Consider the following 14,366-nt stretch of genomic DNA (forward strand, 5'->3'; position numbering starts at 1 on the left):
AAGTATTTCTTCTAAATACCTCTGGAAAGACTACCTGTGCTATCAAAGAAAAAACCTCTCTCCCTCTAATACAATGCCCACGTGACAAGGCTGAGTTTTGCCAGAGAATCCGTTCCCAGCACAACCTGCTCAAGTTAAAAAAAAAAAAAAAAGAAAAAAACCTCAAAAATAATAAAAAGGCTTTTGTCCATGTTTTGGACAGTTTTCAGGGATCCAGTTCCCCAAATAAAAATTCACCTGCATTACATGAAGTGGAACCCCCACTCCTATACTCCTTGTAGGGGTTTCTCTTCACTTCCCAGTCTCACCTGGAATGGTGCCCAATTCCTTCTGACCAACACAAAATATTTCAGTGTTATGTGTTCCCTTTGCTTTAATTTAAATTTCAAAGAGCCCTGTCTCTTCAGCAGATAAAAATCATAAATATGTTTGCCACCCTCCATCCCCCTTAAAAATAAAATAAAATAGAATAAAATAAAGTAAAATAAAATAAAATCATGGGTTAATCCAATGATGAGCAAGGAGAATGGGGCCTCCAGGTCCACTACTCCTATTTAGTAACATGGGACAAGGGACTCACTTAGTCCTTTTGTCTGTTCCTCTAACAGCAAATACCTCCCTCCCCCAAATAAATAAATAAAGCAAATCCTGGTTACTGAACTTGGAAAAGCATTTTTGAGATACATGGATGAAAAGCACCTGTTTGCTGTGTGATATTATTATCATCATTACTATTATTATTAACATGTCTGTTATCAATACCAGTTACACCAGGTGAGTGGTTTAGTTCCACCTGTCAGGGATGACCTGGTTTGTGTTCACCTCTAGATGGTCAGAGTCCAGAAGTGATTCCTTTATTTTCCTGCCCAAACCAAAGTCCAAATGGGCAAGCAAACACCTTAAGAGCAGGGGCTGCTTTCCCCCCTTGGCTGCTCTGTGCTCATCCCTGCTGCCCTGGGGACAGGCTGCCCTCCCAGTTTGCAGAATTCAAATAGTGCCACCACACCAAAATATGGTTTGCTGGAAAACTCAGGAGCAGGTACCCAACCTCCCTGCTCACACACAAACAGCAGGCATTTCACTTATGTTAAAAAAGAATCTCAAAAATTTTAAAAACAACAACAACAAAAGACTGAACCATGCCAAATCCTGCAAATGCCTTCCCCAAGTTCTCTTCAGTTGGTGTGACAGGGTGCCAGTGCGGTCCCTGGGAGGTACAGCCACAATACTGTTCACATCCAGCTTCTCTGCATCCCTTGCAAACTCTCCACTCCAGCTGTTTGGCTATATTCTTATCCAGGGACTGCACTAAACAAAACTCTCCCCACTTCCTGAAGTGACCCTGACACCTGTAGTTTACCACAGTTGAACCAGAGGGTGGAAATACTACACCTTTGAAAATTCTCTTGAAACAGCATTGTTTAAAAAAATGTAACTCTCAACAGAGCTCCTTTTGTGTGTTCTGTAGATTACCCTGCTCCCAACCATACCAGCACCTAAAATTGCTTTCTGAGACTTGAATGTATTGCTGGCAAGACAATCAATTCAAGTGGTAAGGTGTATAATATTTAGAGATAAAGATATATATATTTAAAAAAACCCAATAATAGTAAATTCTTGTAATATGTCTAGTCTGATATGAAAGCTCTCCCTCTACAGAGAGACGTGTGCTGTGATTACCTTACAAAATATTAAAAAAAAAAACACACACAAAAAATAACTTTCTCTGTGAGAAATAAAAATAAATCCTAGTGCAAATATAAAGCTCTGTAAACCTGGTCCTATGAGAATCTATGGTTAGTAAACGGCAGTTAAAGCAGGTTTATCCTCTCACAGAGAGAGCTCACATCATGGTTTCCACAATGATATGAGTTGGCTTGATCAATCCGCCATTCGAAGTTCCATTGGGGCAGAAGGGGGTGCCACTCTCTGTCTCCTTGGACCATCGATTCACCTCCTTGGGGGCAGCCACCGCCTTTATCCTCTGCAGGAGAGAAGGAGAGCACGGGTGAGAGGAGCACAAAACCTCTGTGGAAAGCACATGTGAGAGGAGAAGGAGGCCTCTAAGGAAAGCAGAGGGGAGATGAGCACAAAACCTCTGAGGAAAGCAGGAGGGAGATGAGCACAAAACCTCTGAGGAAAGCAGGAGGGAGATGAGTAAAAGGCCTCTGAGGAAAGCAGAGGGGAGATGAGCACAAAACCTCTGTGGAGAGCAGAGGTGAGAGGAGCACAAAACCTGTGAGGAAAGCAGAGGTGAGAGGAGCACAAAACCTCTAAGGAAGGCTGAAAGGAGATGAACAGGAGGCCTCTGAGGAAAGCAGAGGAGAGATGAGCAGAAACCCTCTGAGCAGAGCAGAGGGGAGATGAGCAGGAAGTCTCTGAGGAAAGCAGGCCCCTTCTCAGAGCAGAAACCCTCTGAGGAGAGCAGAGGGGAGATGAGCAGAAGGCCTCTCTGTCTCCACATGCAGGACATTCCATAGACAGGGATGGTGGCTGTGGGAGATGTGTGGCTCTGTAGGGATGTGGGGATCTGTGGAGCCTTCAGCTCAGCTGCAGAGCCTGACTCGAGGCAGGGAAGTCAGATAGGAGCCTTACCCAGCTCCTGCACATTGGGCTTTCAGTGCTGCAAATGGTGTGTGTCCTCCTCCCTCATTTAGAAACAGCTCTGCCTCTCAGCCCAGCCCTCACTGCCAAGTGGCAACTTCTGTCCTACATCCAGTTCACAAAGGAAGAACTGAATGGCATCTGACCAGTGTTTACTCTCTTTCCTTTCCTAACATGGTCTTTGAGCAGTGTTTTGGCTACTTTTAGACTTGTCTCTCATGGTGACAATGGTGACAATGAAGGCAGGAAAATTAACACTTATGCCCTTGGCCATAGCTGAAAAAGGCCATTAACACTTGGACGAAAACAAATGCAAATGTTTGTGCTCTGGGATATTTGGGTTTGGTATTTTTTTAATTCTATTCTCTTTTTTCCTAACCCAAAGTGTTTCACTTTCTTCTCCAAGAATACCCTGAGCTGCATACAAGAACAACTTGTTAGACAAGAAGAAAACTAATCTGAAAACTTTGAAGAGAACTGCAAAGTTTCATGCTTGCACAGCCTCTAAAAACTTTACACTGCAAGAAAAAAAAAATTACAGGAGCCCAGACCGAACTGCAAAGGGCAAGAGATTTCCTGCAAATCCAAACCTTGAGGGAATCTGCACTGTCAAGTCTCAGTCAGACACAAAGCTTTCCAAATACCAGGGCAATCTGGATCTAGTTTTTCAGTTTGAAATAAAATAAACACAAATTTTAAAAGCTAAAAAGTGAAGCCCTCTGTCAAGAGAGTTTGACTTTTATTTAGTCCCCCACAGTGAAGACCATGCCTGAGAGCCACACAATCCACAGGTGTATCTGAATTTCCTTGAATTTCAATGAGTTTTCACACAACCAGGTTTGACCCAGGTCTCTCTCTCCTTATCTTGCTTTCCCAGCAATTTTCAGGATGGTGCTTCTGTGTCCCTGGGGACTGGAGAAGAGAAACCTGAGACTCAGATACACCCCAGTCCTTGAATGTTTGTCTGCACGTGGAGGTAATGATTTGCCAAGCTGGAAGCTGCACAAGTGGGACATGAGTAAAATCACTTGGTGTTTATCTGGGGACAGAAGGCTTTGTGTTTGTTCTCTTTCTACTGTTTGCCCAGAGGACAGGTGATCTTTAACGGCCTTATTTGCCTTACCTGGGCAAGGTGGCAGTTTTCCAAGCATTACTTTGTATAAAACACAACAAGTTAAAGCTCCCTTTCTCCTCTAGACAGACAATTGGTTGTTCTTACCTCAATGAGTGACCCATCTGACCGAATGATGCGGATGACCATCACCATAGGGATGCAGATCATGGAGGAAAGGGCAAGAACCCAGCCCAGGCCAATTGCCCAGTCTGGGTATGTGTAGACCTTGTTGTAGGTCAGTGGTTTATACTTGGCCAAAGAAAAGATAAAGCACCCCTGTGGATGAGAAAGGAAAACAAAGTGAGGCTCAATAAATGCTTAAAGCAGCAGGGCTCTTCTGCAATCACTGGCCCTGAGGCAGACAGGCAGTGAAAGGCAGAGCTGATGGATACCATATGTACTTTAAACCAATGGGGGAATTGTTCTTCCATTTCAATCATTGGAAGAACATCTGCATCTGCTTATAGCATCTGCTGTGTGATGACAGAGTGCTGTGAGATGGTGCTGAACAGCTGCAGTACACTGCCAATTCTTCAGGGCTAAACTATTTGCTGTACACTGCAAGATATTAGCAGGATGTTGTTCCCACCCAATGAAACACTTCAAGCCAAGCTCTGCCTCAGACTGCTAAAGTCTTTTTATTGCAATGGCCTAGCAGTCCTATGTCTTAAAGTAGAGACTGCTCTTTGGAGAGTGAGTTTTCTCTTGATGAATGTAGAATTTTGCCAATTCTAAGAAAAATCCACTTAAACGTAGCCAACTGCAATTCATGCAGGCACAGTAGAGACTAGAGAGCTGTCATGTCAGAAGCTGACATCTGAGAACATGATGTCTTTGAGAGGTATGTTCAAGCCTTCAGCTTTTCTTTGCAAATTGGCCTCTGAATGCAACAGCCCTCCCTTGAAGAGAAGCAGCAAGAGGGGGCTTAGCACTGCCAAGTGCAAGACTTGAAAGAGCACAGGTCAGTACTCACCACGCAGAGAACTGGTGTGATCACAATCCAGCTCCACTTCATCCAGGGACCAGGTCTGTATCCAATCATATCCTCAATGGCATCATAAATATTATCAGCGCCTGGAAGAACCGAGCAAATGAAAGCTCTGTAAACACTGTAGGATCAAAGCTGCTCTCCCAGGCTCCCCAAGGGGTAATTTAAAGGGAAGGTGAGGATGTCAGATGTATTCTTCAAATACTTCCCACAGCTGTGAAGTCCAAGATGATTTTCTTGAAAAGCTCAAAGGTTGGGGGGCCTCCCATCCCACCCTGCCCTCATTATTTGGCTGCAGGAGTGTGAGGCTGATCTCTCCTGCCCCTGTCACTCCCCCTCTCCTCTCTCCAGACTCTCTGCACTTCCCAGAGGAATCACCATTGACACCAAACAGTGCACCTGCTTCTACAGAAATCTGACTTTGTTTGTTTTGCTTTTCTGAGGCAATGGAATTCATGGAGAATCAGAGAAATAACCAGTCCTAATCAGCACACATCTGATTATTGCCCAGCCACAGCTCAGCTAGAGAGGCCACTGTCAGACCGCGGTGCTTGGCATTGCCAAAAGTAATGGGGCAGAATATACTTTCAGCTTTCTTTTTGTACTTTCTGTTTGGTTGGCTTGTCCCTGCAGACACTACAGCTCTGAAAGGAAATTCTCTGAGAGACAAACAGAAATTTTCATGGCTGGCCACACTTTCAACTCTCACCTCTAAACGTAACACACGAAAATGCTTAATTGTGCCCTTATTAATTAGCAATGGAAGAATACTCATTTTTTTTGTGGAAAAAACACTGAAGATTGGATTCATCCCAGATGCAAATTTGTCTCCAAGAGGTCAGGGCAACTTTATATTAATGGCATGTGTCTGTTGCTAGGAAGAAGACTCTGGGGTGGCTGATGATTAAATATTTAGCTAGAAAAATTGTCAGTGACTCATCAAAAGTTATGAGATTAAAGGATTCTCACTTACCATAAACCCAGGCTACAGCAATACATTCAAAGAATGCAACCCACAAAAGGCATACACCACTAGCTGCATAGTAGTCAAAGAGTTGAAAAACATACATGCCACCCTGTGAAAGAGAGACACAAATGGTTAAGATCCAACAGGAAAAAACCCCAAGAATTCAGGCCCAGCCCCCAGTAACATCTACCAATATATCCCAATGACTCCTGTCCAACAAGAAGCAGCATCTAGCAAACAGGTAAGGTAAATATTTGGCATTACCTTCCCCAGGGAATATGCATGTTTACTACAGGAATAACTCCAAACAAGACAATGATTAAACAAAATTAAGCCACTTAAAACAATCTACTGAGACACTTAAATCTTTCCTTCTTACAAGTATTTCAGGATGGACATTTAAAGAAATAAATGCTTGCCTCCTAACATTAACACCTTAAAAAGACTAAAAAAGAAGTCAGTTCATCAGGAGAGTCTTTATTTATTGATTGAGTGAAAGGGCTACTTTCATGAAAATAGTTCATTTTTTGTTTTATAACTCTGTTTATACTCTGCTGTTATACTCTACTCTTACTACACTGCACTTTTCCTTGAAAAACTGTGGGGCTTGGGCATCTTTGTTACAGGTGCTATTTTACCTCCCACAGTCATGCTCCTCCACTTGTTTTTAAAATCTGACTTGGATTTTATTTTGAAGATAAATATCACAACAGTGCAGGCACTGGAACATATCCCTGTCTTGTTTACACTAGAATAAACCAAGTGGAATTTAATTAATTCAAATCTGTGTAAGATAAAAATCTCTTTCCCTGCATGCCACTGGATGGGTTCTTAAAGTGCTCTGCTGAAGGTCTCCTCTATGTTTCATCATTTAGAACTAGATGTTAATACTCATAGTCATGCTGACTGGTATCTGAGATCAGATTGAATTTAATGAGGTTTCATGTTTCTGTTCCTGTGACTGAAAAGGGAAGGGACATGTAACTCCCATTCAAAACGCTTTCAGATCTAGGGATGAAAGATGCTCTGTCCATCTAAAAAGCACTTCTCCTCTGAGTCACTAATACTTTGCAGTCTCAGTCATGGCTAAAACTGGCCTGAAAATGGTTGAAGAAGAAGGCAATTTGCAGCACTGGTGCTACTTACCTCAGTCACCATAGTTAGTCCCAGAAGATAGCTAAGGAAACACACTATAGCGATGAAGATTTCCCGTCGGTAACCCTTCCTTAGGAAGGATGGGTGCAGATCAACTAATGACGTGATCTGTCCTTCAACTTCAACAAACTGCAGGGGGAAAACAACAGTGGAGAATGACTTGAAGGTTACCATGCAGTTCATCCAGGCTCCTGCTTGAACAAACCCTCCCCAGCACCACCCCAGCCCTGTGCTCTGCCCAGTTTTGGTAAAGGAATAGAAACCGTTCCTTTGTAACCCTGAGGTTGGAGCCTGGGGGTAGCTTTCAGGTTGGAACAAGTTTTCAGAATTTCTTTTCATTACCTAGAAGCCTTATGAGCTAAAAAGAGGCTCTGCAAATGCAAGCCACAAGGATGAAGGAGGCATTTATGTGCCTGATGACAGGAAGGCACTTATGTGGCTTTTATGCTGTCACTGTTCCAGATGAACACAGGATGTATGCTAGAGAAGAGGCAGAAGGAAAACACTCAAAAAAGTCCAAGCTAGGAGAGTACCTCCCAGGCTTTTGCTGATGTACCAGGAAAACATCACAGATACCAGTTAGGTTAATTCCACAATTTGATATAACTCTGCTCTTGGGTTTGTTAGCGAAAATCCAGCCAAGGCAAAGCACACTGTGATGTGAAACAACACCTCTTCTTGACTGAACGTGTCCTTTGCGGAGCTGTGAGAGCAGTATCTGACTGAGGCTCTGGGTTCTTCTGCAGCAATAATGGAGCTGTTCATACAGTCCACATTCAGTGATCTGGCAAACTATTTGCACTTGTAAACCAAAAATGAAGCTCTGAATAAATGAGCTAAAAGTCTTTATATCACTTCATGATAACTGTATTTATACTTACTTGTCTTTGGAAAACTATACAACTGTGTAACTTGAGTTAAACAAATAACCCCAACTGGATTTGAATAAAAGTTGAAAGTTAATTAAAAACTAGATCTTTCTGCACCTGGAGGAAAGCAACTACTGAACTTCTCCAATTAAAACCATGGAAGGGATCTTTTGACTGATCTGTACTTTCAACCTGGCAAGGTACAAAAGCACCAAGCTCACTGAAGACATGAGGATATGGACTGGAGGTATCCATCAAAGCTGCCTCTGTAGAAAAGATCTTCACTTTAAGTAGATACATCATCTTAACTAACAACTTATCATGAGGAACCTAAAAAGAAGTTATTTCAGAAAAAGCTGCATTTTCCTACCTAGGTGCATTTTCCTACCTAGCACCTCATTGCTCTTACAGCACCCAGAAATGCCCTGTAACAACCCTGCCCTATTTCCTGAAGTTCTATTTAGGAAATACAGACTGTTCTGCAAACAGATTTTGTCCTCCAAATTTTATTGCCTTCTGTCTTGGTACTTTGACTTGTGTAAAACTGGTTTTATTTTTAAATGCAGCCCTTTCCTTTGAGCTGATTTGATCTGAAACTCTTTGGCATTCCAGAAACCTGCTTGACTGCACTCCAAAAAACCAGAGGGGTTGAGGAGAGAAATTAAGCGCTCCAATTAGTTTTAATCATTCTGTGCAGTGAGGAGCTTTTTAAAATTACTAGACAGCTTCCAATTTGCATAAGCATAGGGTTGCTGAACCACAGCATTGGCTACTTTCACATTTACTTAGGAGCAATTGAGAGTTGCTCAGTAGAGTTCAAAGATTAAGCCATAAAGAGCAATTTAGAGCAAATGAAATGAGAAAAAATGTCAGAGATTAAGTACACAACAACTGGGTAAAAATTCCATTTACAGAGCTCTCCTCATATGAGAGAGCATTTAGGCTAAAGAAATATTTCATCCATATATATATATATTTAATCTTAGTGACTTTACATTTGAATGCAGAAAATTTTGGCAATTTTGAATATTATTTCATAATCCCTGGTCACTCATGTTTCCTTGTAAGTAGACTACCTAGAAATGATTTACAGGTTCCTTGGCAGTATTTAGTCCAACATTCCTACAAGTAACCACTGGGAAAAATAACCTAACTTCCTGACTGAACTTTCTGATTTTTTTCATGCTCACTAATTAATAGCAGCATGTGCTATAAAAGTAGTGCAGCCGGAATCTGAGATGCTTTCTGGCCTGTCTGGAGATACTGAATACATGCTGTTGACGTGAAAGTCAGCAGGATCCCACATTGCTCAGCACCTCCAAGCCTAAGGCCACCAAAAAAGGCTGCAGCTTTGTCCTCTCACTGTTCTTGAAGCCACCCTGGATATACTGTACAAAACACTATGTGCTTTTTTGCACCTCATGCTGACTTTGCTTTTCTTTTTTGACACTTGGCAACCATCAAAACCCATACTCCTAGTGGTTATTAATTGCTAGTTTTTTAATGATGGTGTATACACCCTGCAGGTGTTCGCAATGGCACAAAGGACTCCGTGGAGCAGACTACTACGGTCCTTTATGTTTTAAAATGATTCAGCTTTTTCTCCAAAGTAAGAAAATACTATGAGCAAAATGGTGGAATTTTGTGGCCGGACAGGAGTGAAATAGTGAAATTTAGATTAGGGAGTACTGCCTTAGTGGGATAGACCCTACTAACCCTAGATGACAAAGATTTACTGAGCGACACAATATAATGAATCAACAGTTCTAGATTCATCAAGGGCAGCCCCTACACTAAAAAGCAACCCAGATGAATTCTTCTCAAGTAGCATTAGAGATTTTCTCTTGTTAATTCACGCCTGTAAAACCAGCTTTTCTCAGTGAGCAGTGCTGACACAGTAAGGCACACATCCCTTATCCATTGTACTAACCTGGCTATCCAGTCCAAGCAACAGAAGCATAATAAAAAAAAGGATTGCCCAAAAGGTGGGCAGTGGCATCATGGACACAGCTTTTGGGTAGGCAATGAAGGCCAGGCCTGGACCTAGAGAAAGAGAAAATAGGGAGGGGGGAAGGGAAGGGAAGAAAAGTAGTAAGTACCAGCTCTTTGGTAAAGGCAGCCACCCTCAAATTCAGGGATGCCTGGTTCCGTTCAGATAAATCCAAACGCAGCTGGGAGTACCAGAAATGAAAGAGTTTGGCTCTTTTATCTGAAATCGAAGCACGCATGACTACAGCAGAAACCAAGGGCAAACCCCCAAGGCCAGTGCTAACAGATCTCCAGTTTTAACATCTGTCTCAAACATGTCAATAATGGAGCTGTCCTACACCTGCCCTGCACGGACACAGGACAGACTTGGGGCTGGGGGACAAGGGGTGACCCAAGGGAATGGCAGAATCCCACTGCTAGCCCACATGGTCATGATGAAGATGATGATGATGAAACTCTTTTGCATGCAGGGAAGGGGACTCTGCTATAAACATTCCCTGAGATTTCCACTAATGCAACCACTACCTCCCTCTGTATGCAACCTCCAAACCCTGCAAACCCTCCAACCTCCAAACCTCAGCTGGGGTTTGCACTCCAAGGAGTTTGCTCCTTCTCTTCTGCAAACCCTCCCTGCTGCACTGAGTGGTCAGGCTACTCCTAATTTTATCAACTGAAATTTGAGGAAACTGCTGTTAGGAACTGCTGGGGTGTAAAATCACTCTGTGTAAAATTGCTTCCCCATGCTGTTACACCATCTGCCCCTATCCAGGTCAGCCTACATGGACCTGCCACAGTGACACTGAGCATGACCATCATCAGCCCCAAGTGCAGGATGGGCTGCAAGTGTAGGAGACCAGCAGGGCTGGGGCTGAGTGCTGGGGGCTGAGTGCCCAGGATCTCTGCTCTGGAACCCAAAGTGTGGAGTGCTCCTCCCTAGGTGGGGTCTGGCCTGCCCTGTGACCAGGTGTCACCTCATTTGTACCCACACATGGAGCACAGGTGCAGTGCTCCTCTCCAGAGGCTCCCTCACCTGCAGCCAGGTGCTATCAGCTGTCCTTTGTGAGAGCTTTTGTGGAGAGAGGAAGAGTCCTCCACCAGTGGGAGACAGGAATACTGGCAATTCTGCATCTATGGCAGGCTCTCAGAGGAGATGAAGAAATTTGGTGAAGCTAACAAAAAATTCTGAGGGCAGATTACAATCCAGAGTGAAACCAGGAATGCCTGGCTCATCTGCTTGTTTACTTTGAGGAGCCTTCAAAGTGCCAGTTTTCAAGTGGATTCATGTAATTTTCAATGGGAAAAGGAATTTTTTTAAGATGCTGCAGTGTGGGGCCAAAAAAAAATCTTATCTCTGGTCTGTACAGAAAAATCTCAAACACTGCTCTCCCTACCTCCTACTTTTCCTCTCCAACAAGAAAGATGGAAAAAGAAGCAAGAGAAAGAGGTAAAATGAGATGACTTTTTTTTTCAAACTAAAGAAAACTTTTAGTCACTGAAAATATTTGAACATAAATAAATACAAATTAGCCAACAATCAAACAACTAATTTTATTTTAATGAAACACAACTAAGATTTTATACGACAGAGGATACCAAAAAATTGGTGAATGTCTCAAATTTTGGGGAATTTTGCTTTTTTTCTCCTTAATTCAGTGGATACAGTAGATCCTCTCTGAGGGAGAGCTGCTAATAGATGGCATTTGCAGCTGATCTGTGCAATTGATGAGACAGATGTAAAACTGCTCTCCTCAAAATTTGCTGCAATTTGCGTGCTTTGGCCAGTGAAACTGCTCTTGCACTGTGATACCAACTAATACCAAGTGCCCTGAGCCCTGAGCTATATTTTGATTTTTCTTTGAAACTAAGTGTTGAAATATAAAAAGTCCATGTGAAAGAAAATGTTCCTGGCAAGCCCTCAACCGAAATATAAATAATCTAAAATTTGTATTTAATTTGAAACCCTGTTGTTTTGAAGAGTGTTTTGCAAAAGTGAAGCACTTGTGGCTGCTATTAAAAGGCAGTGAGCTCTGCTATGATCCCAGCCCACGCACTGGCGGATTGCCATGGGCTGCTGTGGCATGGCTGGAGAGCTGCAGAGGCAGAGACCAGGCAGGCACCAGGAAACCCAAGGCACTATTGTCAGACAAGCTTAATCTGAATTTGTTTGCAAATGGAATTAAAAAAAAAAAAAAAGAAAATAAAGCAAATCTTGTGCTGGTGTAACAGTGCTACAAATTGCATGGGTGGTAAACTATTTTTTCCAGCCAAGCAGAAGCCACACGGATTAGACAGGACTCACTATGGTTTTGTTGAGCCCCCACTGCTTTCCTCTCTACCTTTTAAAAGAATTTCTGAAAAGAAAAAGAAGCTGTTTATTTAAAATCTGCTTTCACTCAGGAGTCAGAAGTCTGAGTTAACTGTTGAGTAAACCTGCTAAAGCCAGTGAAGGCCAGCAGTGACCAGCCCTGGCTGACAAGTGTGTCCCAGGCACATGGCACCTACACTGAATCTGGCACTGGGAAAAAATGTGGCCATGAGATTCTGCTGTCAGCAAATTTGCTGATGTTCCCGTGGCTTTCAGGAGGGCAAACAAATGGTGTCATGGATAGGGCAGGAGGAATTTAACTCGCTGGGCAGAGATGGGGACTCAGCCCTGCGGACATCATCTTCTGCCACATGCTGCAGCCAAGTGGCAGCACCTCTGCTTGCTTTGGCCTGACCCAGGGGAGCAGCTCTGACCTTGCACCAAAAGAAACCAAAAAAGGCAAGGCCAGAAAACAGAGGCTCAAGCACCTGCTGAATCCTCCTGCGCTGAGAAGAAGCAGAAAGGAAAACTTCTCCCAGAGCCCCATACAGGTCCTGGGACACTCATCCCAGGGGGTCTTCGGTAGCTCTGCACTTATCTCTCTGAGAAAAGCAGCCAGAAAACACATGGGAGGTGGTTTGGATACTTTTGGATAATTTTAGTAGTGTTTACTGTCACGTAAAAATGACTTGGCCAAAGACCAGCAGTGATGGGCACCCACTGCATGGCGAGCCAGCTGCAATCTCTGGCCATCAGTGACATGGATTTAAATAAAGGAGTAGGCAACAAAATATGCAAAAAAATCAAAAGCCGAGTTCAGAAACTAGTCTGTGCCCTTGCTGTCCCTATAATCAGTTATCAAACTCCTCCTTTTAAAAAAATGCTTTTTGAGGTATTGGAAAAAGGCTGTTTAAACACTAAGTGAATTAATTTGTGTTTAAAGATTACTTAACAATGCAGTGTTACTATAGAATTGTTTAATTCTAGAAATGTCAGGTGACAGGAATGTAGCTGCCTCTATCAGAGATATAATAATAAAAATTAGAATAAATATTGACCAGATAAAAACATAATGTACAAATACTTAAAAATAGTACTCTTGGAATTGATCCACCTACATATAAATAAAAAAATAGGGCTATTTATGATTCATTTAATAGGATTATTCCCTTGCTTCCTGTTTCCAAACAAAGCAATCAACCTCCAATCCAAATAAGCATTATGGCCAAGATTGTTACTAATTGCACTTGCAAGAGTTATGCCAATTGCAGCCACCCAAGAATCCAGCGGTGCCATCAATGCCATTAGTTTTTCATTAGCCCTTGTGAAGTGAGACATTTTTCTTAAAGACTTAACTCCTAGAGCCATGTGATTAGAAGATATATTGACTTTTTCATTTTAACAGCATGTTTGCAGAGGAAAGCTTTCAAATTGTATGCAGGTGAATTAAAAGTGCTCAAAAAATTAAAAAGAAATATCAAAAGTGCACTCAGGTGACATTGTTATTACTAGAATCTGATTAGCTTTAATCCTCATGGCTGTCAAGGCCTGATTCATTATTTTTCCATGGTAATTCCCAACTAATCTGTCTGTTCTATGTGAAAACACATGGTTACACCTGCCCTCATGGACTAGAAATGCACAGAGGAAAAATGTCATCTGTTTTGTTTGAGATACAGTCACAAGCTATGAGGATAGAGCTTCTACCTCTGCCTGTGCATAGGTGAATGTTAATGGGAAGGACACTTCTGGAATAAGGGAGGAACCTAAGTGTACATCAGATTTCAAAATGGCCTTTTACAGTTCTGTCAACCTCACACTGAATCTACAGAGAACAAATGCAGGATTGCAACACCTAGAGTTCCTGCAGGTGAAATGGTCCACAAAACCCTGGAGATGGAGTTCTCCAACTTCTCTTGCCTTTCAGTGAGATTTGGGAATGTATGTGTGTGTGTCCCTTCAAAAGGCCAATGTACTAATCCTACTCTAGTGCTGTGAGCAAGCAACACTAAGCTATAAAGATACATAAACATGGACAATTTGAATTTGAATGGAAATAAAGGTAGTCTGAAAAGAAGGATGGAATAAATTCTTGAATCAATGGCATTCTGGACTCTGGATAATGGTTTAGTTATCTTAGCTCTAATCTCAACTCAAATGGATTAGCACAATCTAGGAAATGTGTTTGCTGCCCTGTTAATCAAGACAGAGTAAACAGTACAACCCCAGCTAACCCTCACTGCTCTAGATTAAAGCCCAAATCAACAACGTGCTCATTTTTTCTGGCAATTATGGGAAACCTTGTTCTGTTTTATCACTTAGATGTTAGCTGATTGGGTCTGCAGAACTTTGCTCACACGCTGGGCGGCAGTGCC

At 42.4% G+C, this 14,366-nt stretch overlaps 1 protein-coding gene across 6 annotated transcripts in view; it reads right to left on the reverse strand.

The window, feature by feature from the left end:
* Positions 1–233: 233 nt before the first annotated feature.
* Positions 234–14,366, reverse strand: part of SLC6A6 (solute carrier family 6 member 6) — an 88,196-nt gene continuing 74,063 nt past the window's right edge. For all 6 annotated transcript variants that reach the window (XM_054280720.1, XM_054280722.1, XM_054280718.1 and 3 more), the window contains 6 exons: positions 9,628–9,740; positions 6,820–6,957; positions 5,680–5,782; positions 4,692–4,792; positions 3,824–3,994; positions 234–1,984 (listed from right to left, as the gene is read on the reverse strand). In XM_054280720.1, coding sequence (XP_054136695.1) covers positions 1,844–1,984; positions 3,824–3,994; positions 4,692–4,792; positions 5,680–5,782; positions 6,820–6,957; positions 9,628–9,740 — 767 coding nt within the window. In that variant the 3' untranslated portion in view covers positions 234–1,843. The remainder of the gene's footprint in view (positions 1,985–3,823; positions 3,995–4,691; positions 4,793–5,679; positions 5,783–6,819; positions 6,958–9,627; positions 9,741–14,366) is intronic.

This window comes from Melozone crissalis, unplaced genomic scaffold (assembly GCF_028551555.1).
Source record: "Melozone crissalis strain CALT ecotype California unplaced genomic scaffold, PUWL_Pcris_2 ptg000029l_1, whole genome shotgun sequence".
NCBI classification, from domain to species: domain Eukaryota; kingdom Metazoa; phylum Chordata; class Aves; order Passeriformes; family Passerellidae; genus Melozone; species Melozone crissalis.